This window comes from Schistocerca serialis, chromosome 8 (assembly GCF_023864345.2).
Source record: "Schistocerca serialis cubense isolate TAMUIC-IGC-003099 chromosome 8, iqSchSeri2.2, whole genome shotgun sequence".
In the NCBI taxonomy this organism is placed as follows: Eukaryota; Metazoa; Arthropoda; class Insecta; order Orthoptera; family Acrididae; genus Schistocerca; species Schistocerca serialis.
Genome location: NC_064645.1, coordinates 57,442,767 through 57,465,188, shown reverse-complemented (window position 1 = coordinate 57,465,188; position 22,422 = coordinate 57,442,767). Strand labels below are relative to the sequence as shown.

The following is a 22,422-nucleotide window of genomic DNA, read 5'->3' as shown; positions in this document are numbered from 1 at the left end:
CTACGCAGATAGTCAAAAGTATGATCAAATTGGGTATCAAGTGAAATTTGTGACTGGATTGAGGACTTTTTGGTAAGGAGAAAACGCAGCATGTTATCTTGTATGGAAAGTCACCATCAGATGTAGAAGTGACTTCGAATGTGTCCCGGAGAACTGTGTTGGGACCCTTGCTGTTCATATTGTATATTAATGACTTTACAGAGAATATTAACAGTAACCATAGACTTTTTGTAGATGATGCAGTTATCTGTAATGAAGTGCTGTCTGAAAGAAGAGGCAATGGGAAAAATGATGGACGTCATTTGGAATAAGCTTTTCAGGAGATGCAATTTAAAGTTTGAAACCCTTTACGATCAAAGCTTGGGTGTGTAGTGTGAAACTATGTGCACTAATACTTGGGAGTACTTTATTGTCTCATGTTGTTAATAAATTTTATAATTTTTATTTTAATATTACAGTCACTACATCCAATTTTCAAATTTTACTACACACTATTATCAGAAACAACAATGAATGTCAGATATGTGACACTGAAATAATACATGTAAGGCGATGTCTTTAGTTCTCACTGCTGCACCGAATACTTTGCTGTTTTCTGACACTTGCTCTTTGATTTTTTTCGTCTCATAAAACGGCTGTTTTCATTTAGCATGCCCTTGCTGCTGGGCTGCAAAACCGCGTCAAGTGTTGGAGGTCCCGAAACTTTTCAAGTAAGAGTGTGATGAGATCTGCAACAGAGCGTAAAGGATATTATTTTTCTTCGTAACTACAGAAATTGATTTCTTGTAATGAAAGATTAATACTAAAACAACAGTGCCAGATATTTTGTTTTATTTTAAGAGCATTAAATTAGAGTAACCATCTTACAGTTGTACAAATACGAGGGTGGTTTGAAGAGTTCTCGGAATGCAATAGCAAAAGAGTACTTACATCACTCAAACTTTTTACATTTTTCAATGTAGTCTCCTTGTAGGTTAATGCACTTATTCCAAAGACATTCCAGTGCCTTGATCCCATCTCAAAAATGAGTTTCCTCCAGGCCTACAAAATAGTTGTCAACTCCAGCTATCAATTCTTCGTTTGAAGCTGAATCTTCATCCATCAAGAAAAATTTTCAGTTTTGGGAAGAGATGGAAGTCTGACAGTGCCATATCAGGTGAACATGGCAGGTGTGGCAACAATTCATACCTTAGTTCGTGTAATTTTGCCATGGTGACGCACATGTGTGCGAGCGCGCATCAAGAGTCGCGGCACCCATCATGCAGATAATTTTTTTGTTACTAATTCTTCAGTTAAAATATGATATACCCTTCAGATGACATCTGGAAAGCATGAGCAATTTCACGCACTTTCAATCGGCGATCCTCCATGACCATTTTGTGCACTTTTGCAATGATTGGCCAACCACTGCGCGGATCATTATCTAAGCTCTCCTGACCAAATTTAAATTCATTTGTCCACTTGGCAACAGCTGAATATGAAGGAGCAGAGTACCCCAGTGTATTCTGGAAATCGGCATGAATCTCCTTTGCTTTCATACCTTTCTTTACGAAATACTTAATTACTGCTTGAATCTAGGTTTTTTTCCATCTTTGCAAATCACTACACAGGAACAACAACAGAACCACATCATTGCCATAGCTCTCTTCCAAGAGCACTGATGTGGCATGTGTTTACAGGCAACAGCCCAATGAACAGTGCTGACCTCCCGTGGTGATTCCGAGAACTTTTCAAACCACCCTCGTAATCCAGAGGGAAGAATTCTCAAAGATTTAGCTCATTAGCTGTATCCTCAACTTCATGGCGACATGGGCCATGGAGAGGTTGCTTTACTGGTGAACTCTCCCATGCACCATTGTAATACCTTTGGAATTTTTTTTAAAAAAGAGTTCTCATCTCTTGTTGTAACAACAGCTTCTTCACCGACTGAATTCAAAAGAGCACTACTTCTTGAACAGAAGTGATAAAAAGCAGGTCCAAGATCTGAGAAGTGATGCAAATCTTGTCTAGGCTATGCTGTTTTATTGGGTTTATACACATCAGTCCAAATAAGCAAAAATTTTGCTCATCGTAACATCTCATTTGATAAAATTCTTTAAGAATTTGTGATATCTCTTCAACACACACATTTTCAAAACATTTTAATGTCTTACACTTATAGTCTTGGTCGGAGTCATGAGATGATAAACACAGTGTCATCATTAGCTTGAACATTCTGCCATAGCTTCTTCTCTTCTTAAAAGACTTCTCTGTGTTACATACATTTTGAGAGTCATCTATGTCATCTTCTACATTTCCCATGTTATTGTCTTGCAAATAAATAATGTCCATAGGGTAATAGTTATAAAAACAAAAGACTGACAACAATAACAGCGGGGCTGCCAGCAGAGTTTGCAAGGAATACAGAATAAAAGAAACAGATTCGGAAACATGCTGGAATGACAGTCATCATTTTTTCCTATGCCACAATTGACATCTAGCATTGTTCCCACTCATAGGTAATTTTCAGATCATTACTACACAATCACTATCAGTGTCCTTGCTGTATAACACTGTATGTGCATTCTGTGTCATCAGTTCTGCATTGCCACACCTAACTCATTTTCAACAAAAAAGTGACACCCACCATTTTTCCCGTTGGTTCTTCAAGTATTAAGTCAGATTGTGATAAGATTTCGAAGTGATGCAAAGATTGTCAACTTGCTTTAAATATTCAAAAACATAAAATTGTGCACATCACACAAAGAAAAAATACAGTATCCTATGACTACAATATCACGGAGTCACTGATGGAATCATACCTGGGTGTAATGCCTTTTAGGGACATGAAACGATTGTGATAAGATTTCGAAGTGATGCAAAGATTGTCAACTTGCTTTAAATATTCAAAAACATAAAATTGTGCACATCACACAAAGAAAAAATACAGTATCCTATGACTACAATATCACGGAGTCACTGATGGAATCATACCTGGGTGTAATGCCTTTTAGGGACATGAAACGGAATGATCACATAGGCTCAGTTGTAGGTAAAGCAGGTAGTAGATTTTGGTTTATTGATAGAATACTGGGGAAGTGCAATCGTTTACAAAGGAGATTGCTTACAAATTACTTGTGCAACCAGTTCTAAAATATTGCTCAAATGTGTGGAACACACATCAAATAGAACAGGGGATATTGAATGTATACAGAGAAGGGCCGCATGAATGGTCACAGGTTTTTTGACCCATAGGAAAGTGTCAAGAGATACTGAAGGAACTGAACTGGTACTCTCTTGAAGATAGACATAAACTATCCCAAGAAAGTCTACTAACAAAGTTTCAAGAACTGGCTTTAAATGACTCTAGGGATATACTACAACCCTCTACATATTGTTCACGTAGGGATCACGAGGACAAGATTAGAATAATTACAGCACACACAGAGGCATTCAAACAATCATTCTTCCCATGCTACATACATGAACGGAACAGCAAGAAACCCAAATAACTGGTACATTTGGATGTACCCTCTGCCATACACCTCATGGTGGTCTGCAGGGTATAGATGTAGACGTAGATCCAACAGATAGTCAAGGACACTGGATGTAAATGCAACTCTGAGATGCAGACACAGACGGGGAAGCTGTTGCAGGCCACAACATACCAGCCATAAGCCTGATGGGGTGGGGGTGGGGGGGAAGGGGGAAGCCCTCCCCCCTCTCTCGGGAGAGGTGGAGGGGAGGGGGTGAAACCTCATATGGCATGGCTATTTTCACAATTGACACTGATGGTGTAGGGTGTTTGTTTATTGCTTATTTAGCCTGACTGGATTACACATGACCAGAACAACACATACGAAAAACACTGCAAAAACATTCACAAGAATACTGGTACTAAGCGAAAGGACTGTACAAAGATATGGTGGATGGGTGCTTTTTTTAAGTCTTGCATGTGGACCTTTCGTATGGTAATGAACAATATCACAACACGTTAGAAACAGGAGGTGCATGTTATAACCTTTAATCACCAATAATTGCTTGGATATTCAAACACACTCACTTAGAAACAATAGCTGGTTACATGACAACAACTCAGTATCTCTCATTCGACTGACGTGCCGTGATATACGGCCGGAGCCGTTCGTAGCTAGGTGGCGCTCCCGCACTCAGCCGAGTTGCGGAGCGCCTCTATCGCCGTTTGCGCGTACTGTCGTGGCGGCACTGTTAAATGTCGTGGCACTGTCACAACACTTTTCCCCCTTGAAAAAAAAACACTCACTTCCTTGGAGACATGGACAGTGCGGAGACATCCATGGCGTCTTGTGAGGCCCCGAGAAGATCCCGCGAAGAGACACGAGAGTATGGTCGAAAATGTCCAGGACGGAAGCTCGTGCATGGAACGTGCCTCCTAGACGAGATGATGGGTGAAAACTCCGGAGAAGCAGCCATAGGTGTCGTGGACCTGGGGGTGTGCTCCAGCGAGATGGGTCCCGGAGAAGGCGGCGTCGCGACTGGGGCCGGTTCCGGCGTACTCGGAAGCGGTAGCAACGTCGGCTGCATCAACACGTACGGTAGATCGGCAGCAGCGACAGGACTGGCTTCTCGGGCTGGTGGAGGCGAAGGAAGGGACGGTGACACCGGCATGGCCACCACTCGTGGGCGCATCTGGTCGTAATGGCGAACAACCATGCCGTCGTCCGTACGTATTTCACAAAGCCGGCGCCCGCGAAGAGCCTTGACCACCCCTGGAATCCATTTAGGGCGAGATCCATACCCTCGTGCCCACACGTCGGCGCCCACAGAGTATTTTCCCGTACTAGGGAACACAGCACAAGGCCTGACAGGGTGAAGCAGGTGCAGTAGAGTGCGTGGTTGGCGGCCATGCAAGAGTTCAGCAGGGCTGCGATCACCCATAGGCGTGAAGCGATAAGAACTCAGAAATTGCAGCAGAGAGTCATCTGTGGAAAAATCACTAAGGAATTTTTTCATCTGGCTTTTGAAAGTGCGGACAAGGCGCTCAAACAGAGAGACCAGCGGCTTGTGGTCGGGGATGAGGTGAAACTTAGAACCATACAAAAAAACGCTGAACTTTTTTACAGCATAAATGATAGCGAGCGCCTCCTTTTTGATTTGAGAGTAACGCCGTTGCGCATCGTTGAGGGTCATGGAAGCATAGGTGATGGGTCGTTCCGACCCATCCTCATGCCGATGGGCGAGAACAGCCCCTAGGCCATACTGTGATGCATCAGTCGCCAGAACCAAGTGCTGACCTGGACGGAATGTGGCAAGACAAGGCGCCGACTGCAAATGAGCCTTCAGGCGGACAAAAGCCTGCTCACACTCGTCGGACCAACAGAAAGGGACGTTTTTGCATAACAGCTGATGCAGAGGATGAGCTACCGCCGCCGCGGATGGAATGAATTTGTGATAATAAGCAATCTTGCCTAGAAACGCTTGAAGTTCTTTGACCGTAGACGGCCGGGATAGAGCGTTAATGGCTGCAACGTGCTGACGTAGAGGACGTATACCCTCACGGGACAAGTGGAAACCAAGATACACAATGGAGGGTTGGAAGAACTGTGACTTGTCCAGATTGCACTTCAACCTAGCCGAATGCATAACCCGAAACAGTGAACACAAATTGCGAAGGTGCTCCTCAGTGGAGGCCCCCGTGACAACAATGTCATGCAGATAGTTGATGCAGCCGGGAACGGAAGCCGTGAGCTGTTCCAAAAACCGCTGAAAAATGGCCGGCACGCTAGCGACGCCAAATGGTAACCGCTGGTACTGATACAACCCACAAGGAGTGTTGATGACGAGAAATTCCTTGGAAGAAGCATCCAACGGCAACTGATGGTACGCCGCCAATAAGTCAAGTTTGGAAAAGAACTGTCCCCCAGCGAGCTTGGTAAATAACTCCTCAGGACAGGGAAGAGGATAAGTGTCAATGAGGCTCTAAGCGTTAACGGTGGCTTTAAAATCACCACACAATAGCAGACTCCCGTTTGGTTTAGAAACCACCACGACTGGCGATGCCCATTCACTGGAGGTAACAGGAAGGAGAATCCCTGAAGCTGTTAACCTGTCTATCTCAGCCTTGACAGGTGCACGCAACGCCACCGGAATAGGGCGTGCCCGGAAAAACTTAGGGCGAGCTGTAGGTTTAAGTGTAATGTGGGCCTCAAAATCCTTGGCACGACCCAGACCAGCAGAGAACACGGACGAAAATTCAGAACACAATCCATCCAGCTGTTGATACGGAATATCCTCAGATATGAGGTGCACATCATCATCAATGGAGAACCCGAACAAATGGAAAGCATCATAGCCGAACAGGTTTTCAGTGCCCGCATGATCCACCACATAAAACGTGAGGGGCCTAACAACAGACTTGTAGGCAGTGGAAGCATCAAACTGGCCAATGATAGGAATTTTCTGTTTATTGTAAGTTCTCAGATTTCGCGTAACTGGAGACAAGGGAGGGGAGCCCTACTCCAAATACGTGCGAGAATTAATGAGAGTTACTGCAGAGCCAGTGTCCACTTGCCTGCAAATGTCTTTATCCAGAACACGAACAGTAACAAACAACTTATTTGTTCGAGAAAGCACACAGTTAACATCCATGTCCGAAGCCTCGTCCTCGTCGACAGGAACTTTAGGGGACTGACACACAGAAGCAATGTGGCCTTTTTTCCTACATGAATTACACGTGGCCCAACATTCTGGACACTCGGCCCTGTCATGCTGTACGAAACAACGTGGACAAGAAGGAAGTGCGGAACGAACCTGCTTCTGTGGTTGCTGTTTTCGCTGCGAGCGTTGCGGCCCAGCGCGACGTTGTTTAGGCGAGTGAACCGCCGCCACATCTTTGTTCTCCTGTGAAACAGGTAAATTGTCCGTGTCGAAAGTTGAATGTACAGCACCTACATCACACCATGCGTCTATTTGCGCGCCAGCAGCGTGAGACACTTCAAAGGATTGAGCGATGCTTAGAACATCTGACAACGACGGGTTTGCCAGTTGGAGGGCACGTTGCCGAACTTCTTTATTAGGAGCAAGCCGTAGAATAGCATCCCTAACCATTGAATCAGCATAAGACTCATGATGAGTGTACGTGAGAAACTGACATTTTCTACTCAGACCGTGTAGTTCCGCCGCCCAAGCCCGGTAAGATTGATGGGGTTGTTTACGACACCGGTAGAACGCCACGAGGGCGGCAACGGCGTGGGTGTTTTTGCGGTAATAGTTACACAGTAAGTCACACATTTCTTGGAAGGTCAGGGAGGCAGGTTCCCGCAGAGGGGCTAACTGAGATAGCAGCTGATAGATCCGTGGGGAAATCCAAGATAGAAATAACGACTTACACATAGGAGCGTCGACAACGCCAAAAGCCAAGAAGTGTTGCTGCAAACGCTTTTCATAATCCTCCCAGTCTTCAGCGGCCTCGTTCCAAGGAGGGAATGGAGGCGGAGAAGAGGAAGACAGTCGATGAGTAAGCAACGTCGACAACGCCTGAATAGCAGCCGTCAGCTGTGTTTGTTGTGCCTGAATAGCAGCCGTCAGCTGTGTTTGTTGTTCAATGAGCGCTTGCATAAGCTGTTCCATGTCTGCCCCGTCACGAACACACAAATCCACAACGCAATGAAAATATCCGACCTCGTCGCCAAAAAGTGTTATAACCTTTAATCACCAATATTGCGTGGATATTCAAACACACTCACTTAGAAACAATAGCTGATTACATGATAACAACTCAGTATCTCTCATTTGACTGCTGTACCGTGACATGCGGCCGGCGCCGTTCGTAGCTAGGTGGCGCTCAGCCGAGTTGCGGAGCGCCTCTATCGCCGTTTGCGCGTACTGTCGTGGCGGCAATGTTAAATGTCGTGGCACTGTCACAACAGTGCATGGGTATGAATCAGTGATGTACAGGTGGTACAACAACTGTTTGTATTAGAGGAAATCATACAGAACATCCCAAGAAAATAAACTGGATATCAGGTTGAGAAGAAAGTAACTAAAGAAATAATAAGGAAAGTGCTCTATTTATCATAATTTCAGGACATAAACAATAATAAAATACATTAGTTGCACATGGAATCACTGTACATAAAAAATATACAAAGAAAATGAGCTTGTTATTAACTGCATGCACAAATACCTTTCTGAACACGAACAAGCAACTGACAATATGTTCATCTTCCTTGTTCTTCCTATGAACACATCAGCAGTCTTCTGATGATTCATTTATTTCCTGCAGCATTCTTCTCTTCCAGTCAGAATAGCTTTCCTCCTCTTTTGGAGGTGACTGACTTCTTCTTTTCACTGCTTTCTGCAAATCTGAAAGAAGTGAATTGACTGCTAAAAGGGTACCAGTTTTTGCAAAATATAACAGGCATATGTAGTTTCCTACTGACCTCTATTAAAAGCACACAATAATACCACAACAGAGTGAGAAGGTAAAGGATATGTGAGGGTGTGGGTGGAAAGACAAGGAGCACAGAGCTCATAGATGTAGGTGGAAGAGAATTAAACGTTAATGATCAAGGAAACTACACACAACACTTTTAAACTCAGTTCTACATTTAACGAGTACTTTCAATCGAATACCGTCATTTCACTTTCTTTCTTTGTTGGTTCTGGCTCTTTCAATATTCTCTTATCATCTCTGCACATTGTTTTCTTTCTGATGTCCATGTAACTCCTGTTATATTCATTTTCCTATGTTGAAATTATTCTAATTTTAATAACAACACTGTAGGAAAAAGACAGATTGTGGCTTACTGTAAAGATTACATGTAAAGTTGCAGACAGCGGCAATTAAAAGACACTTACACGTAAGCTTTTGGCCACAGTCTTCGTCTAAAAAAGAAGGAGAAACACACACCACTCATTCACATGAACAAGCACACCTCATGCACGAGATCGCCAACTCTGGCAGCTCAGAGCAGAATTCTGGTCTGATATTGCAATCTGTAGTTTCTATTGTTTATTCTAAGTTTACCACCTTCTTTAAGGAATTTTTTTCTTTATTTGTGACTAACGAATATTATTTCTTTTCAGATCTTTTTTGCTCCTTTGCTCTGGACTATAGTTTATTTCTTTTATCGGATTAAAATGCACATTACCTTTGAAACTTTCTGGCAGATTAAAACCGTGTGCCGGACCGAGACTCGAACTCGGGACCTTTGCCTTTTGCGGACAAGTGCTCTACCAACTGAGCTACCCAAGCACGACTCACGCCCCATCCTCACAGCTTTACTTCTGCCAGTACCTCGTCTCCTACCTTCCAAACTTAACAGAAGCTCTCCTGCAAACCTTGCAGAACTAGCACTCCTGAAAGAAAGGATATTGCGGAGACATGGCTTAGCCACAGCCTAGGGGATGTTTCCAGAATTCTGGGCACATTACCTTTATTAACCTGTTCCCAATCATTCTGTGAAAGATGTCTAAAGCGAATTAATCTCTATGCCACTAATACTTCTGACGTTTTTTCATTATTCCACCAGCATCACTACTTTTTCAACCACCTTCAGTATGTAAATAATAACAATAATGATGATGATGCTAATAATAAATAATAATAATAATAATTATTATTATTATTATCTTTACTTTCTCAGACGTTAAGTCTGGTTAAGAATGGAGTGACGCGGACCTTTATCAAGCGTCACTTCCTTTTAACTGAACGGTATATGTTATATTGCATTTAGGAACTTTCGGGTAATTGAACATGTATCAATAATTACGGATTTCTGTAGTTGTATACATAAGTTTGGATGTAGCTGTATTGAATTGATGTACTGGTGGATATTGTGTGGTATGACTCCTGTAGTTGATAGTATAATTGGTATAATGTCAATTTTATCCTGATACCACATGTCCTTGACTTCCTCAGCCAGTTGGATGTATTTTTCAATTTTTTCTCCTGTTTGCTTCTGTACATTTGTTGTATTGGGTATGGATATTTCGATTAGTTGTGTTAATTTCTTCTTTTTACTGGTGGGTATGATGTCAGATTTGTTACGTGGTGGTGTTTTATCTGTTATAATGGTTCTGTTCCCGTATAATTTGTGTTCATCACTTTCCAGTACATTTTGTGAGGCATACTTGTATGTGGGAACGTGTTGTTTTATTAGTTTATGTTGTATGGCAAATTGTTGATGTATTATTTTTGCTACTGTCACGTCTTCTGGTGTATTCTGTATTTGCTAGTATTGTACATCTGTTTGTGATGTGAACTACTGTTTCTATTTGTTGTTTGCAAAGTCTGCATTTATCTGTTGTGGTATTGGGATCATTAATAATATGCTTGCTGTAATATCTGGTGTTTATTGTTTGATCCTGTATTGCAATCATGAATCCTTCCGTCTCACTGTATATATTGCCTTTTCTTAGCCATGTGTTGGATGCATCTTGATCGATGTGTGGCTGTGTTAGATGATACGTGTGGCTGTGTTAGATGATACGGGTGCTTGCCATGTAGTGTTTTCTTTTTCCAATTTACTTTCTTTGTATCTGTTGATGTTATGTGATCTAAAGGGTTGTAGAAGTGGTTATGAAATTGCAGTGGTGTAGCCGATGTATTTATATGAGTGATTGCTTTGTGTATTTTGCTAGTTTCTGCTCGTTCTTGAAAGAATTTTCTTAAATTGTCTACCTGTCCATAATGTAGGTTTTTTATGTCGATAAATCCCCTTCCTCCTTCCTTTCTGCTTAATGTGAATCTTTCTGTTGCTGAATGTATGTGATGTATTCTATATTTGTGGCATTGTGATCGTGTAAGTGTATTGATTGCTTCTAGGTCTGTGTTACTCCATTTCACTACTCCAAATGAGTTGGTCAATATTGGTATAGCATAAATATTTATAGCTTTTGTCTTGTTTCTGGCTGTCAATTCTGTTTTCAGTAGTTTTGTTAGTCTTTGTCTATATTTTTCTTTTAGTTCTTCTTTAATATTTGTATCATCTATTCCTATTTTTGTCTGTATCCTAGATATTTATAGGCATCTGTTTTTTCATCGCTTCTATACAGTCGCTGTGGTTATCCAATATGTAATCTTCTTGTTTAGTGTGTTTTCCCTTGACTATGCTATTTTTCTTACATCTGTCTGTTCCAAAAGCCATATTTATATCATTGCTGAATGCTTCTGTTATCTTTAGTAATTGGTTGAGTTGTTGATTTGTTGCTGCCAGTAGTTTTATATCATCCATGTATAGCAAATGTGTGATTTTGTGTGGGTATGTTCCAGTAATATTGTATCCATAATTTGTATTATTTAGCATGTTGGATTGTGGGTTCAGAGCAAGGCAGAACCAGAAAGGACTTAATGAGTCTCCTTGGTATATTCCACGCTTAATCTGTATTGGCTGTGACGTGATATTATTTGAATTTGTTTGGATATGAAGTGTGGTTCCAATTTTTTCATTACAGTGTTCAGGAACTGTATCAATTTGGGATCTACTTTGTATATTTCCAATATCTGTAGTAACCATGAGTGGGGTACACTATCAAAAGCTTTTTGGTAATCAATGTATGCGTAGTGTAGCGACCTATGTTTAATTTTAGCTTTATATGTCACCTCTGCATCTATTATCAGTTGCTCTTTACATCCTCGTGCTCCTTTGCAACAGCCTTTTTGTTCTTCATTTATAATTTTGTTCTGCGTTGTATGTGTCACTAATTTCTGTGTAATGACTGAAGTTAATATTTGGTATATTGTTGGTAGGCATGTTATGGGGCGATATTTAGCTGGGTTTGCTGTGTCTGCTTGATCTTTAGGTTTCAGATAAGTTATTCCATGTGTAAGTGTATCAGGGAATGTGTATGGGTCTGCAATGTAACTGTTAAATAATTTAGTCAGATGTGAACGTGTTGAGGTGAACTTCTTTAGCCAGAAATTTGCTATTTTATCTTTTCCAGGGGCTTTCCAATTGTGCGTAGAATTAATTGCTCGGGTGACTTCATGTTGCAAAATTATCACTTCAAGCATTTGTGGTATCATCTTGTATGTGTCTGTTTCTGCTTGTATCCACCGTGCATGTCTGTTATGTTGTACTGGGTATGACCATATGTTGCTCCAGAAGTGTTCCATGTCTGTTATGTTTGGTGGATTGTCTATTTTAATGTGTGTGTTATCTACTGTCTGGTAAAATTTCTTTTGGTCTTTGTTGAATGTTTAGTTTTGTTTCCTTCTATTTTCACTTTTTTTGTATCTTCTAAGTCGTTTGGCCAATGCTTGTAATTTCTGCTTCTTTTCATCTAATTGCTCTATTGCTTCTTGTTGTGAGATTTTACCTAACCTTTTTCGTTTTTTTCTGACATTTCATTTCTTATAAATTGTGTTAGCTGTCCGATGTCTTTTCTCAGCTTTTCTATTCTGATCTGTAGCCTGTGTTCCCATGCTGGTTTTGTGGGTTTCTTCTGTGTGTTGGCTGGTTCTGATCTCTGCCTAGTGTGTATATTTAGTGTAGTGAGTGCTCCTATATAAACCAGTAGTTGTAACTCTTCCATAGTTGTATTTTCATTTATTTTGTTGTGTATGATTGTGTTGATAGTTGTTGTTGTTGTTGTTGTTTCGATTTGTGGGTTATTTGGTGGTCTATGCAAGAATGGTCTAATGTCTGTGTTTGTGTCTTTGTATTCTATATATGGCAGCTGAAATTTTTCTTCTATATCTAACATGTGTCACGTCATGTTCTATTTGTGCTTGTTCTGGTGGCTGTCTTAAGATTTCGTTTTCCTCTGATTGTTTAATTGATGTGTGTTGTTCTTTGTTTGTTTGCTCTGGGATGTTTGAGTCCATTACTGTATTTTGTTCTTTTTCTTCTGATTGCACATTATTTTGTTCTAGTATTTGTTGTACTTGTTGTTTGATGTTTTCTAATTCTGACTGGGGTATCCTGTTATTTTCGATTGTTACACGGATCTGATCAGCTAGTCGTTGTTCTGTTAAAAATTTTAATTCTGCGTATCTGGTAATAAATATTATGTATACTTGTGATCTGTATCCAGTTGTGTTGGTTCCTAATTTTGTTGCTTGGTATTATTGCTTATTATTATTATTATTATTATTATTATTATTATTATTAAAAGAAATAATATAGCAGCAATAAAATGGTCACAATATCATTTTCAGTCATGTCTGCCAAATACTTGACAGTGTGCCAGCATCATGGACTTAATGTGGAGACCAGAGGCTGAAGCAGCTTTCTTCAAGAAGCATCTGGCACAGGAAACACCACTGGAACACCCAAGATGGAGCACCCCTTTGGTGCTTGTGATTGATGCAAGCCAAACAGCAGTGGGTGCAACTCTTCAACAAAAAGTAGATGGCAAATGGCAGCTGTTCGCATTTGTTTCTAAGAATTTAACACATGAGCAGCAAAAATGAAGTGTTATCGACTGTGAGTTACTTGTTATTTATTTAGCTATCAAGCCTTTCTGGCCATTTTGCAATTTTTACAGACCTCAAGCTGCTAGCAGCTATCTTTCAGTGAGCCACACACCTCAGCTCACTGCGACAGTGTAGGCAGGAAGAGCGATCACACAGTTTACAATTGATGTGCGTCACATAACAGGAAAAACAATCCTGTCACAGACTGCCTATCTCAGAACTGTGCCACTTTAAACTACATTCATTGGGTAGAGTTGGCATCTAAACAACAGGAAAATCCTCTCTTATGCTGTCATATGGAGGAGCAGTGAACGGCTCTGGCATCTGTCAGCTCCGAATGTGCCCGACAGAATTTGATGTGATGTAGCAAAGGGGAGGCAACAACCCTAGATACCAGAATAATATTGTCATAACTTGGTACACCCAAGAATCTGATCTACAGCCAAGATAGTATTCGACAAATTGATGTGGCCTTTTATGACAGTGTAATAAGATTAGCAGGAATGTCTTCCTGCCAATCACTCACTTTCCAATGCCACCAACAGGATTTTGGCATATACATGTGGACGTCATGGATCTGCTCCCATACACTTTGGGACAATGTTATTTACTCACTATCATTAATCATTTCACCTGGTGGTGAGATGTCATCACAATCCAGGTTATATCTGCTGGGATGGTTGCAAGGGCGTTAGTGCATATACAGTTCTCCAGGTTTGGCTTCCTCAAAACGTGATCACAGATTGTGGGAGGCAATTTGAAAGTCAACTTTTCCACAAACTTTTACTGCTGTGCAGCTGCAAACAAGAGTAATTCTACCACATGCTCAAAACTGTCCTAATGTGTAATGCAAAATTGTGGACCAAAGAACTGCGTCTGGTCATGGTCGGACTGAGACTGAGGGTGAAGGAAGACATACAATAATCCTCTGCACAATTAGTCAATGGGGAGCAGCCGCTGGTTTTGGGAGAATTAATCATGCCAGTTTCCTCCCACTCAGTTGTTCCAGAGCTATGTACACAATTCGCACAACAACTCAGTGCCAGAATGAGGAACATTCAGCATACTAACATTGTCAGACATGGCAACTGAATAATGTTTGTGTACAGAGACCTGTACAAAAGTAACACGTGTGGCTCAGTGATGGTGCAGTGTGCAAATCACTCAAATCACTCATTTCTCTGTACTCTGGATCGTATTGGGTAGTTTCAAAAGAAAACCACAATTTCAAAATTGATAATGGCAGCAAGAAGGAGACAGTTTCTACAGAGCAGCTCAAACTTGCATACCCCTATAGGTGCACTCCTCACTAACCTCACATCACTACACTGGAACATAGAGGGCACAAAAGTGACATCTGCAGAACAGGAGCAGCTCATTCCTGCACCAGCAACCTTTACAAGAACTTCCAGACAAATACAGTGCAAGGTCCCTCAAATACCCGGTGCACCCAGTTCCAAAAAACAGGAGGGCTGATGTGTTGGCGTCACAGATTTACTTTGTCACAGTGAATGAGCAAAGCTATTGCTGGCTATAAAAGGAATCATTGCTTCATTTGGCATGGTGACAATTACTGCATGTTAACCGAAAACTATCCACTACACCAACTGTACAGCACGACTAATGTGTGCTGACAAGAGGTAGTTACCTTACATGTGGTTACAAGTGCTGCCAGATTGCCACTCTTTAACATCCTTTTTCTGCCGGATGTACTCGTCCGAGAGGTGTTTTTTTTTTTTTTTATTGCTGGCATGTGAGGATTCATGCTGTGAAGCCCGACTGCACGAATTTCACTTCAACCTATATATAGACTGACTAGTTCAATATAATGAAAAATGGCTCCCAGCTCTCCAGTTGGATGACACCTTTAACACTGCTTATGAACTCTTAAATGATCTTACTCAAATAACTACCGCATAATAGGTGGTAAGCATATCAAGCAACTTTTTTACTATCCTATATATTGTGCTCATTCTGGAATTGACAATGAATTGTACAGGGTAAGATATGCGTATAGGAACTACTCTGAAATCTTAGTCTAAAGGTGTTTGGATTCACTGCTAAGAAGTTACATAGCATCAGATTCTGCTGAAAGGAAGTAGCTTTACCTGAATGAATTTTTCTAATTTTCTGTGAAATGTACTTAAATGTGTCCAGAATGAGATTTCACTCTGCAGCAGTGTGTGCACTGATATGAAACTTATTGGTAGATTAAAACTGTGTGCCGGACCGAGACTCGAACCTGAGCACACAGTTTTAATCTGCCAGGAAGTTACTTAAATGTGTGCTTGATATAAAAAGCTATTTTAACATATGGGATTCTATATTGGCTGATACATTTAAAATCTTGTCCTCGGCTACAGGAAACAATAAAGCAAAATTAAGTATCATAAAATTAAATGTATTGGTACTGCAGTAAACAAAGCACAGTTCCCGTTAGTGGATTACTAAGAGCATATTTGAAATCTTACATCAGCTTTTCCATCGAGTATGTTCAAACTGATTTCCACCCTGTTCTGATAAACTGATGGAAAATGGTTGAAACATAGAATTCAACTGACACTGATATTGGTGGAAATGGCATATCAGCTCACACAAAATGCAAGAAGGAATCCAAGTATGATCATGATTATGACAGAACTATTTTAGGGGACCAAGATCACAGTCTTCAGCACCTGTACTAAACTACTAAAAGCAAATATGGATAAAAAAGTAATAATCACACACACACACACACACACACACACACACACACACACACGCACACACGCACACACACACACACACAGGACATGAGGCACATGTAGCACAGTGATGATGATGATGATGATGACATGGAGATGTGCGCTTGGAGGGAAGACAGGCAGAGAGAGGCGGAACAGGGTCTGGGTGCAGTGGGTTAGTAGACATTGAGGCCAGCAGTATTACAGGACTGAAGGATGTGTTGCAAATGTAACTCCCATCCGTGTAGTTCAGAAAAGCTGGTGTTGAAGGGAAGGATCCAGACGGCATGGATTTGAAGCAGCCACTGAACTCAAGCACGTTGTACTCAGCAGCGCATTCCGCCACTGGGTGGTCAACTCTGTTCTCGACTATAGTTGTCATCTAAACAACCCCTCACACATCCACATTCTACAGGCTCACAAAATTCACAGCCCCAACAATACAGGATGTCTCAATAGGTTCCCTGTGTTCCCACTGAAAGAATCTTGGCTCTTAACTAATTAGTCTCTCATATCAAAGATACAACCACATCCTTCATCGACACTCTTCCATCCCCGCCCAATAACCACCTGGATCCCTACTCGTCACTGCTGATGCAATCTTTCTACACACCAACATCCCTCAAGTCCATAACCTTGCTGCTATGTACACTAGCTCTCCTAATACCCTTCCAACTCCAAACCCTCTATCTCATTCCTTAAACTCCTTTCAATTACATTCTCACACACAGCTATTTCTCCTTAGATGGGAAGATATATAAATAAATCTGTGGTGTACAGTCATGGGCACCTCCATAGGACCTCCTATGCTGACTTGTTTATGGGCCATTTAGAAGGAACCTTCCTGGCCTCCCAAAACACCAATTCCCCTGTGTGGTTCAGATTAATTGATATCTTCAAGATCTGTACCTTATCCTCATTCTTCTGCAACCTCAACACTTGACCTCAACCTCTTTGATGGCTCCACACATACCTCTATCCATATCAAGCCGACTAACCACCAACAGCAGACTCGAACTGCATTTTGACAGCTGTCACCAATTCCACACCAAATAATTGCTCCCATTTAGCCTGGCCACCTGTAGACAGCATGTCTACAATGATGAGAATACTGCTGCCCAGTATGATGAAGGTCTCACAAAAGCCTTCACAGACAGGCACTAACCCCTAAACCTAGTCTGCAAACAGATTTCCTGTGCCATATCCTCACACATTCCTCATCCTCACATTACCCTTACAAACCATCTGTAGAATGCGCTCCTGACCACACATCATCATCCTGGACTACAGCAACTCAATCATGTCCTTTGCCAGGGCTTCGACTACCGATCATCATGCCCAAGAAAGAGGACCATCCCATCAAGATCCTTTCCACCCTTCCTTAAGTGGTATTCCACCATCCATCCAACCTATACAACATCCTGGTCCAGATGCCTCTCCCACAACCTTACCTTGTGGAAGGCCCAAATGAGATCTGCCTGGTTCACCCAGCCCATCCCGCTCTAATCCCTTCAAAGGCTTATCCTATCCCATAAGAGGCAGAACCACCTCTGAAAGCAGTTATGTCATACACCACCTCTGCTGTAGTTTCTGCACAGCACTGTGTCAGCATGACCACCAGCCAGCTGTCCACCAAGATGAATAGGCATTGCTAAAATATAGCCAAGAAAAGAGCTGATCATTCAGTAGTGGAACATGCTGCTCACCGCAACACATTCAACAGTTGCATTACAAACTGTACCATCTGAATGGCACAATACCAGATTTTATGAGTTACACAGTCTAGAGTTATCTTTGCAACACATCCTTCACTCCTGTAAACCTCCTGGTCACAATCTCTGCTAATCCACTGCACCCACATCTCCTACAGAGCAGTCCAGTCCCCCCTTCCTCTGTCCTTTTACCCCCTCCCAATCCATACCACCATTTCATTACTGTCATCTTGTGTCGCATGAACTCACTGGGTACAGTGACAGCGTGTCGCATTCCTAACCCTTGCACCTCGCTGCCTCTCCCTCCCGCATTCCATCCCAGTCCACACAATGAACTGCAACCATCGCAGCATAGTGTGTTCAGATGACACACTGTAGCTGCGCAGGTGTGTGTGTGTGTGTGTGTGTGTGTGTGTGTGTGTGTGTGTGTGTGTGTGTGTGTGTGTGTGTGGAAGGGGGGGGGGGGCAGTCCATCAACCCTTCCATACTCTAGCTTGTTAAAGGATTTGTCCAAAAGCCAGCAAAGTTTTCTTTACTTTTCTCTTTTGTGAGAACATCGATGACTCAACATTTCTACGATTTGGTAAGTGGTCCCCTTTACTCCTAAATTATTCACATAAAGATCAAATAACATGGGCAACAGGCTGCCGCATTTCCAAATCCTTTAATTCTTGTTAGCTTTTCTACTAACTTCAACTCCTCCATTTGTGTCCTTAATTAATTTATATTCAACTGAAGGATAAGAGCTTCCTAGTGGGTGTCAGATATTTTTCTCCTCTCTTGCTATCTGTTGAAGAGGGGACAATGTGATGGTTGGAGAGCTCACAGAAGAGCTTACTGGTTCTCTCTAGCTGACTTCAGTGTCACTATTATCTGTAAGGTGGTCTATTTTTTACTCAAAAAGAAAAAAAGAAAACTATGGTCTCATGCCATTGGACCTGGCATTTTTGTGTTCGGTCACTTTCATCTGATATTTCCTTGGTTGAAATGAGGGAGTCTTTTGAGATGGTTGAAGTAGGCTCATTTGCTCTCAATAAGCCTTTATGGCTGAGACAATGAGTCCTACTGCAGCTATGACTGTCACTTTTGAAGGTGGAGTGAAGGGGACTGCCGACATTAGCAAAGATCCACATTTGCATGAAAAATTTCAGGTGCATGTGTTCATACTAGTTTGTGTTGACAGGGTCTGAGTTGAGGAATCTTTCCCCTAAGATGGGTTTATCACAGAAGCAAAATACGTAGCAAAACACAGAGAGGACTTTTTAATATGATAACCTGTCTTTACTTCTGAATATGTAATTTGCTTCGTGTCATTTTTGGTATTTTTTTTTTCTCCAAATGTTGTTAGACTCCACATAAAGTGCCCAACCAAAAATATTATGCTCTTGCTTGGTCATGTGCAAGGGGTAGTTGACTAGTTGGTGATTAGTTTGTATTTCCCACAGATAGCCAACCCTTGAAACGATAATGCTATCTCTCCTTGGTGCTAGCATTTGAAGTAGTGCATTGGACTTGGAATGGACAGCTTCATCATAAATTGTGTGAAACCAGCCACACAACTGTAGCCATTCAGCAAAGCTTGTTGCCAATCTTCTTCATTTTATCCTACAAATCAGCAATACAGTCCCTTTTACTTTCTTCTTTTAGCTCTTTAATATCAATGCATATTAAATCTATGCATGAGACAACATTGCTGCTATAGATGATAATTTGATGAAGCTCCATCAATGCTGCATACTCGCATATTACTCTGTGCTCTGGCAGGAGGAGGAAGAGGAGGAGGAGGAGAAGGAGGAGGAGGCGGAGGAGGAGGAGGAGCTGGTTTAACATCCTGTAACTGATGAGAGCACTACACAGAAGTACACACACAAGTTGGAGGATGGGTAGGGAAGAAAATGAGTTGTGTCCTTTTCAAAGGTATCATCCTGGAACTTTTAGCTGATTTACAAAAACAATGGACAATCTAAACAGCTGGATGAATATATGAAGTGCCATCCTCCAAAATGCAAGTCAACAGTCCTAACCACTGCAGCAGCGCACTTGGCATTTTATGTTCTGGATTTGTGTTCTTAGAAAATTCACCAACTTCAGACTATTGGCCATGCACTGGAAGTCCTCTTTTTCTACAAAGAAGGAATAAAACCTATTCAAATAAAATCTTGTACTATTTTTATGGTTGTAAAAACATTATTGACAACACCCGTTTCTTTGTAACTGTTAGAAATACATTCTGAGCTGAGCTCTATTGATTATCAAAAGCCCTCTTTCACCAGTTGGTGTTACTGGTCACAGATGGCACAACTATTTGTAAGGAGTGTTTTCATTTGATACAATGGTAAACGGTGTGCTCCCCCAAGCAACAGTGAAATTTAAAGTGAATTCTGTCCCTGTTTCGTAAACCTGAGAAAGCCTAAAACAACTGAAATGTATTTGGTTCTAAAAATGCTGCTTTGATAACAAATATTTCACTAGCCACCACCCCATCAGTATGCAGCCAACAAATCATCATGTACCCAACACTGAGACTGAACGGGGGGGAGGGGGGGGGGGGCTTTATATAGGATTTGTAACATCGTTATTGTTTAGAGTTGAACTAAGATCCCAATTTCCTGTGAATCAGTGTATTCCATTATTGCACTCAGTGGTCTTCACCATGGTATGCAAAGAGTGTACGTTTACAGAGAATTATTACCGCTGTCCAGCCCCCAGTTCAAGCATACCAGCTTTGCCAAACACACACACAGTAAAGGCTGGCCAAACTGCGTGACATGTTTACCTTTGGCATCACACACAGAACACACGTAGCTTTTAAAATGTTGTGGAGATGTTTGAATTTGCTTTTTCCCACCCACGAAACAATCTCGGCATACTCCAGTAATGACTTAGGAAAAGCTATGAAAATAATGAATCAACAACATAGGGAAAGACAGACTGCTTCTTACCATGAAGAAGATACATCATGTTGCAGTCAGGCATGCTTAAAAGATGCTCACATATAGCTTTCGTCCAAAACCTTCATGAGTAATGGCATTCTGGCCTGAGATGTTGGAGTTGGTGGTTGTGTTTGCATGAGGTGTGCTTGATTTTGTGTGTGTGTGTGTGTGTGTGTGTGTGTGTGTGTGTGTGTGTGTGTGTGTGTGTGTGTGTGTATATATATATATACACGTGTGCTTATACGTGTATGCGCATGCACGCATAGTGCATATGAGTGTCTCTTTTACAGATTAAGGCTGTCTCAGGATGTCTACCTGGAATTAAATGGCATATCACATCAAGATTTATGTTCCAAAACATTATTACTAATGAATAAAGCAGCTGCCAACATTTCTTTTCCATAATCACAATTCCTTTCAATTCCACAAAAATCTCTTTCTGGATTTCTCAAGATTATTACTACAAAATGAAGGCAAGTTATACAGAGCCCCTGATTTAACACTTCAGATGTTCATTTATGACATTTTGTAAGCAAAATTACGTTTAAACTCCACGTATGACGAAAAGTAACAATCAGACCCTGTTCCTTACCATTCAGATTGACTTCTTTTGATAATGGTGCATGTTCTGCAGGTTCTTCTTTTTGTCTTCTCATAGACGCAATAGATTTGTCAAAATCAGCAACTAACTGAACAAACCCACTTTTTTTTAGATTACACATTTCCATGAATTTACGCATCTGAAGCTTTACTTTTCTTTCCCTGAAAAGATTAAGATTGAATGTCATGAGAAAAGCTGGACTGCTGTGCAATACTAATGGATCAAACAGTGCCACCGCCATGAAAGTTGTACATTTATAATGATCTCAGAAACTAAATTACAGTAAAGGTGGAAAACTATACTTTACAAAATAGCAGAAGGCAAGGCATAGACATTAGCTTTCAGGACCAAAGATTCCTTCTTAATGAAAAATTATGGAGAATGTTGCACGAAATAGGGAGACTGTTAGATAACGTTTGAAGTCGCCCACCATTTCATATTAAATTATAATCACTAGGATAGTGCAAGAAGGAAATCAACAATGAAATGTAAGCCACAAATAGGTTTTGTACACCTGAGAAGCCACAAGGAGCATGGAAGGTAGTCAACAATTCAGACTGTAGGGGTGAGAATACAGTTGGGTTTTTTATTGACTTTTTCAAGCAAAGAGTGGTTTTTTTTTCTAGTTTGGGTTCCCCCTAGAGGTAAATGACTTGCTTTAGTCTAATGCCAAGCTGAATGCTGGGGTTGGACATGGAATTGGGGAGGGAGGGGGGGGGGGGGGGGTAAGGGCATGACAGCAGTTATATACACACATGAATGTTAATCTGGCAATAGAAGTGTTGAAAATTAAGAGACGAGGAAATTACTAAATTGGTATCTCGATAGCAATGTGGAGAAAAACAATGGATGTCTTTAATGAAGTCAAGAGAACAACAGCACTGGCCAAGGGTACTATGCTAAGTGGAAGCATTGCTACCAGTTACTCATCAGAGCTTTTTAAATCCTGTGATACATCCTACATGGAACATGTAGCGTTAGTGAAAGCAGCAGTGACTACCTGGACACACTACAGCATTTAAATAGTATGCCAGGCCAGTAAGAATGTGCAAACACTGCTCAAGTACCCAACTCA

General features: G+C 41.3%; 1 protein-coding gene across 1 annotated transcript in view; it reads right to left on the bottom strand.

The window, feature by feature from the left end:
* Window positions 1–425: 425 nt before the first annotated feature.
* The window catches only part of LOC126416089 (origin recognition complex subunit 6), a 79,484-nt gene continuing 57,487 nt past the window's right edge, over window positions 426–22,422 (bottom strand). Inside the window, exons 5-7 of the mRNA XM_050083584.1 lie at window positions 21,339–21,508; window positions 8,144–8,322; window positions 426–728 (exon numbers count right to left, since the gene is read on the bottom strand). Coding sequence (XP_049939541.1) covers window positions 8,207–8,322; window positions 21,339–21,508 — 286 coding nt within the window. The 3' untranslated portion in view covers window positions 426–728; window positions 8,144–8,206. The remainder of the gene's footprint in view (window positions 729–8,143; window positions 8,323–21,338; window positions 21,509–22,422) is intronic.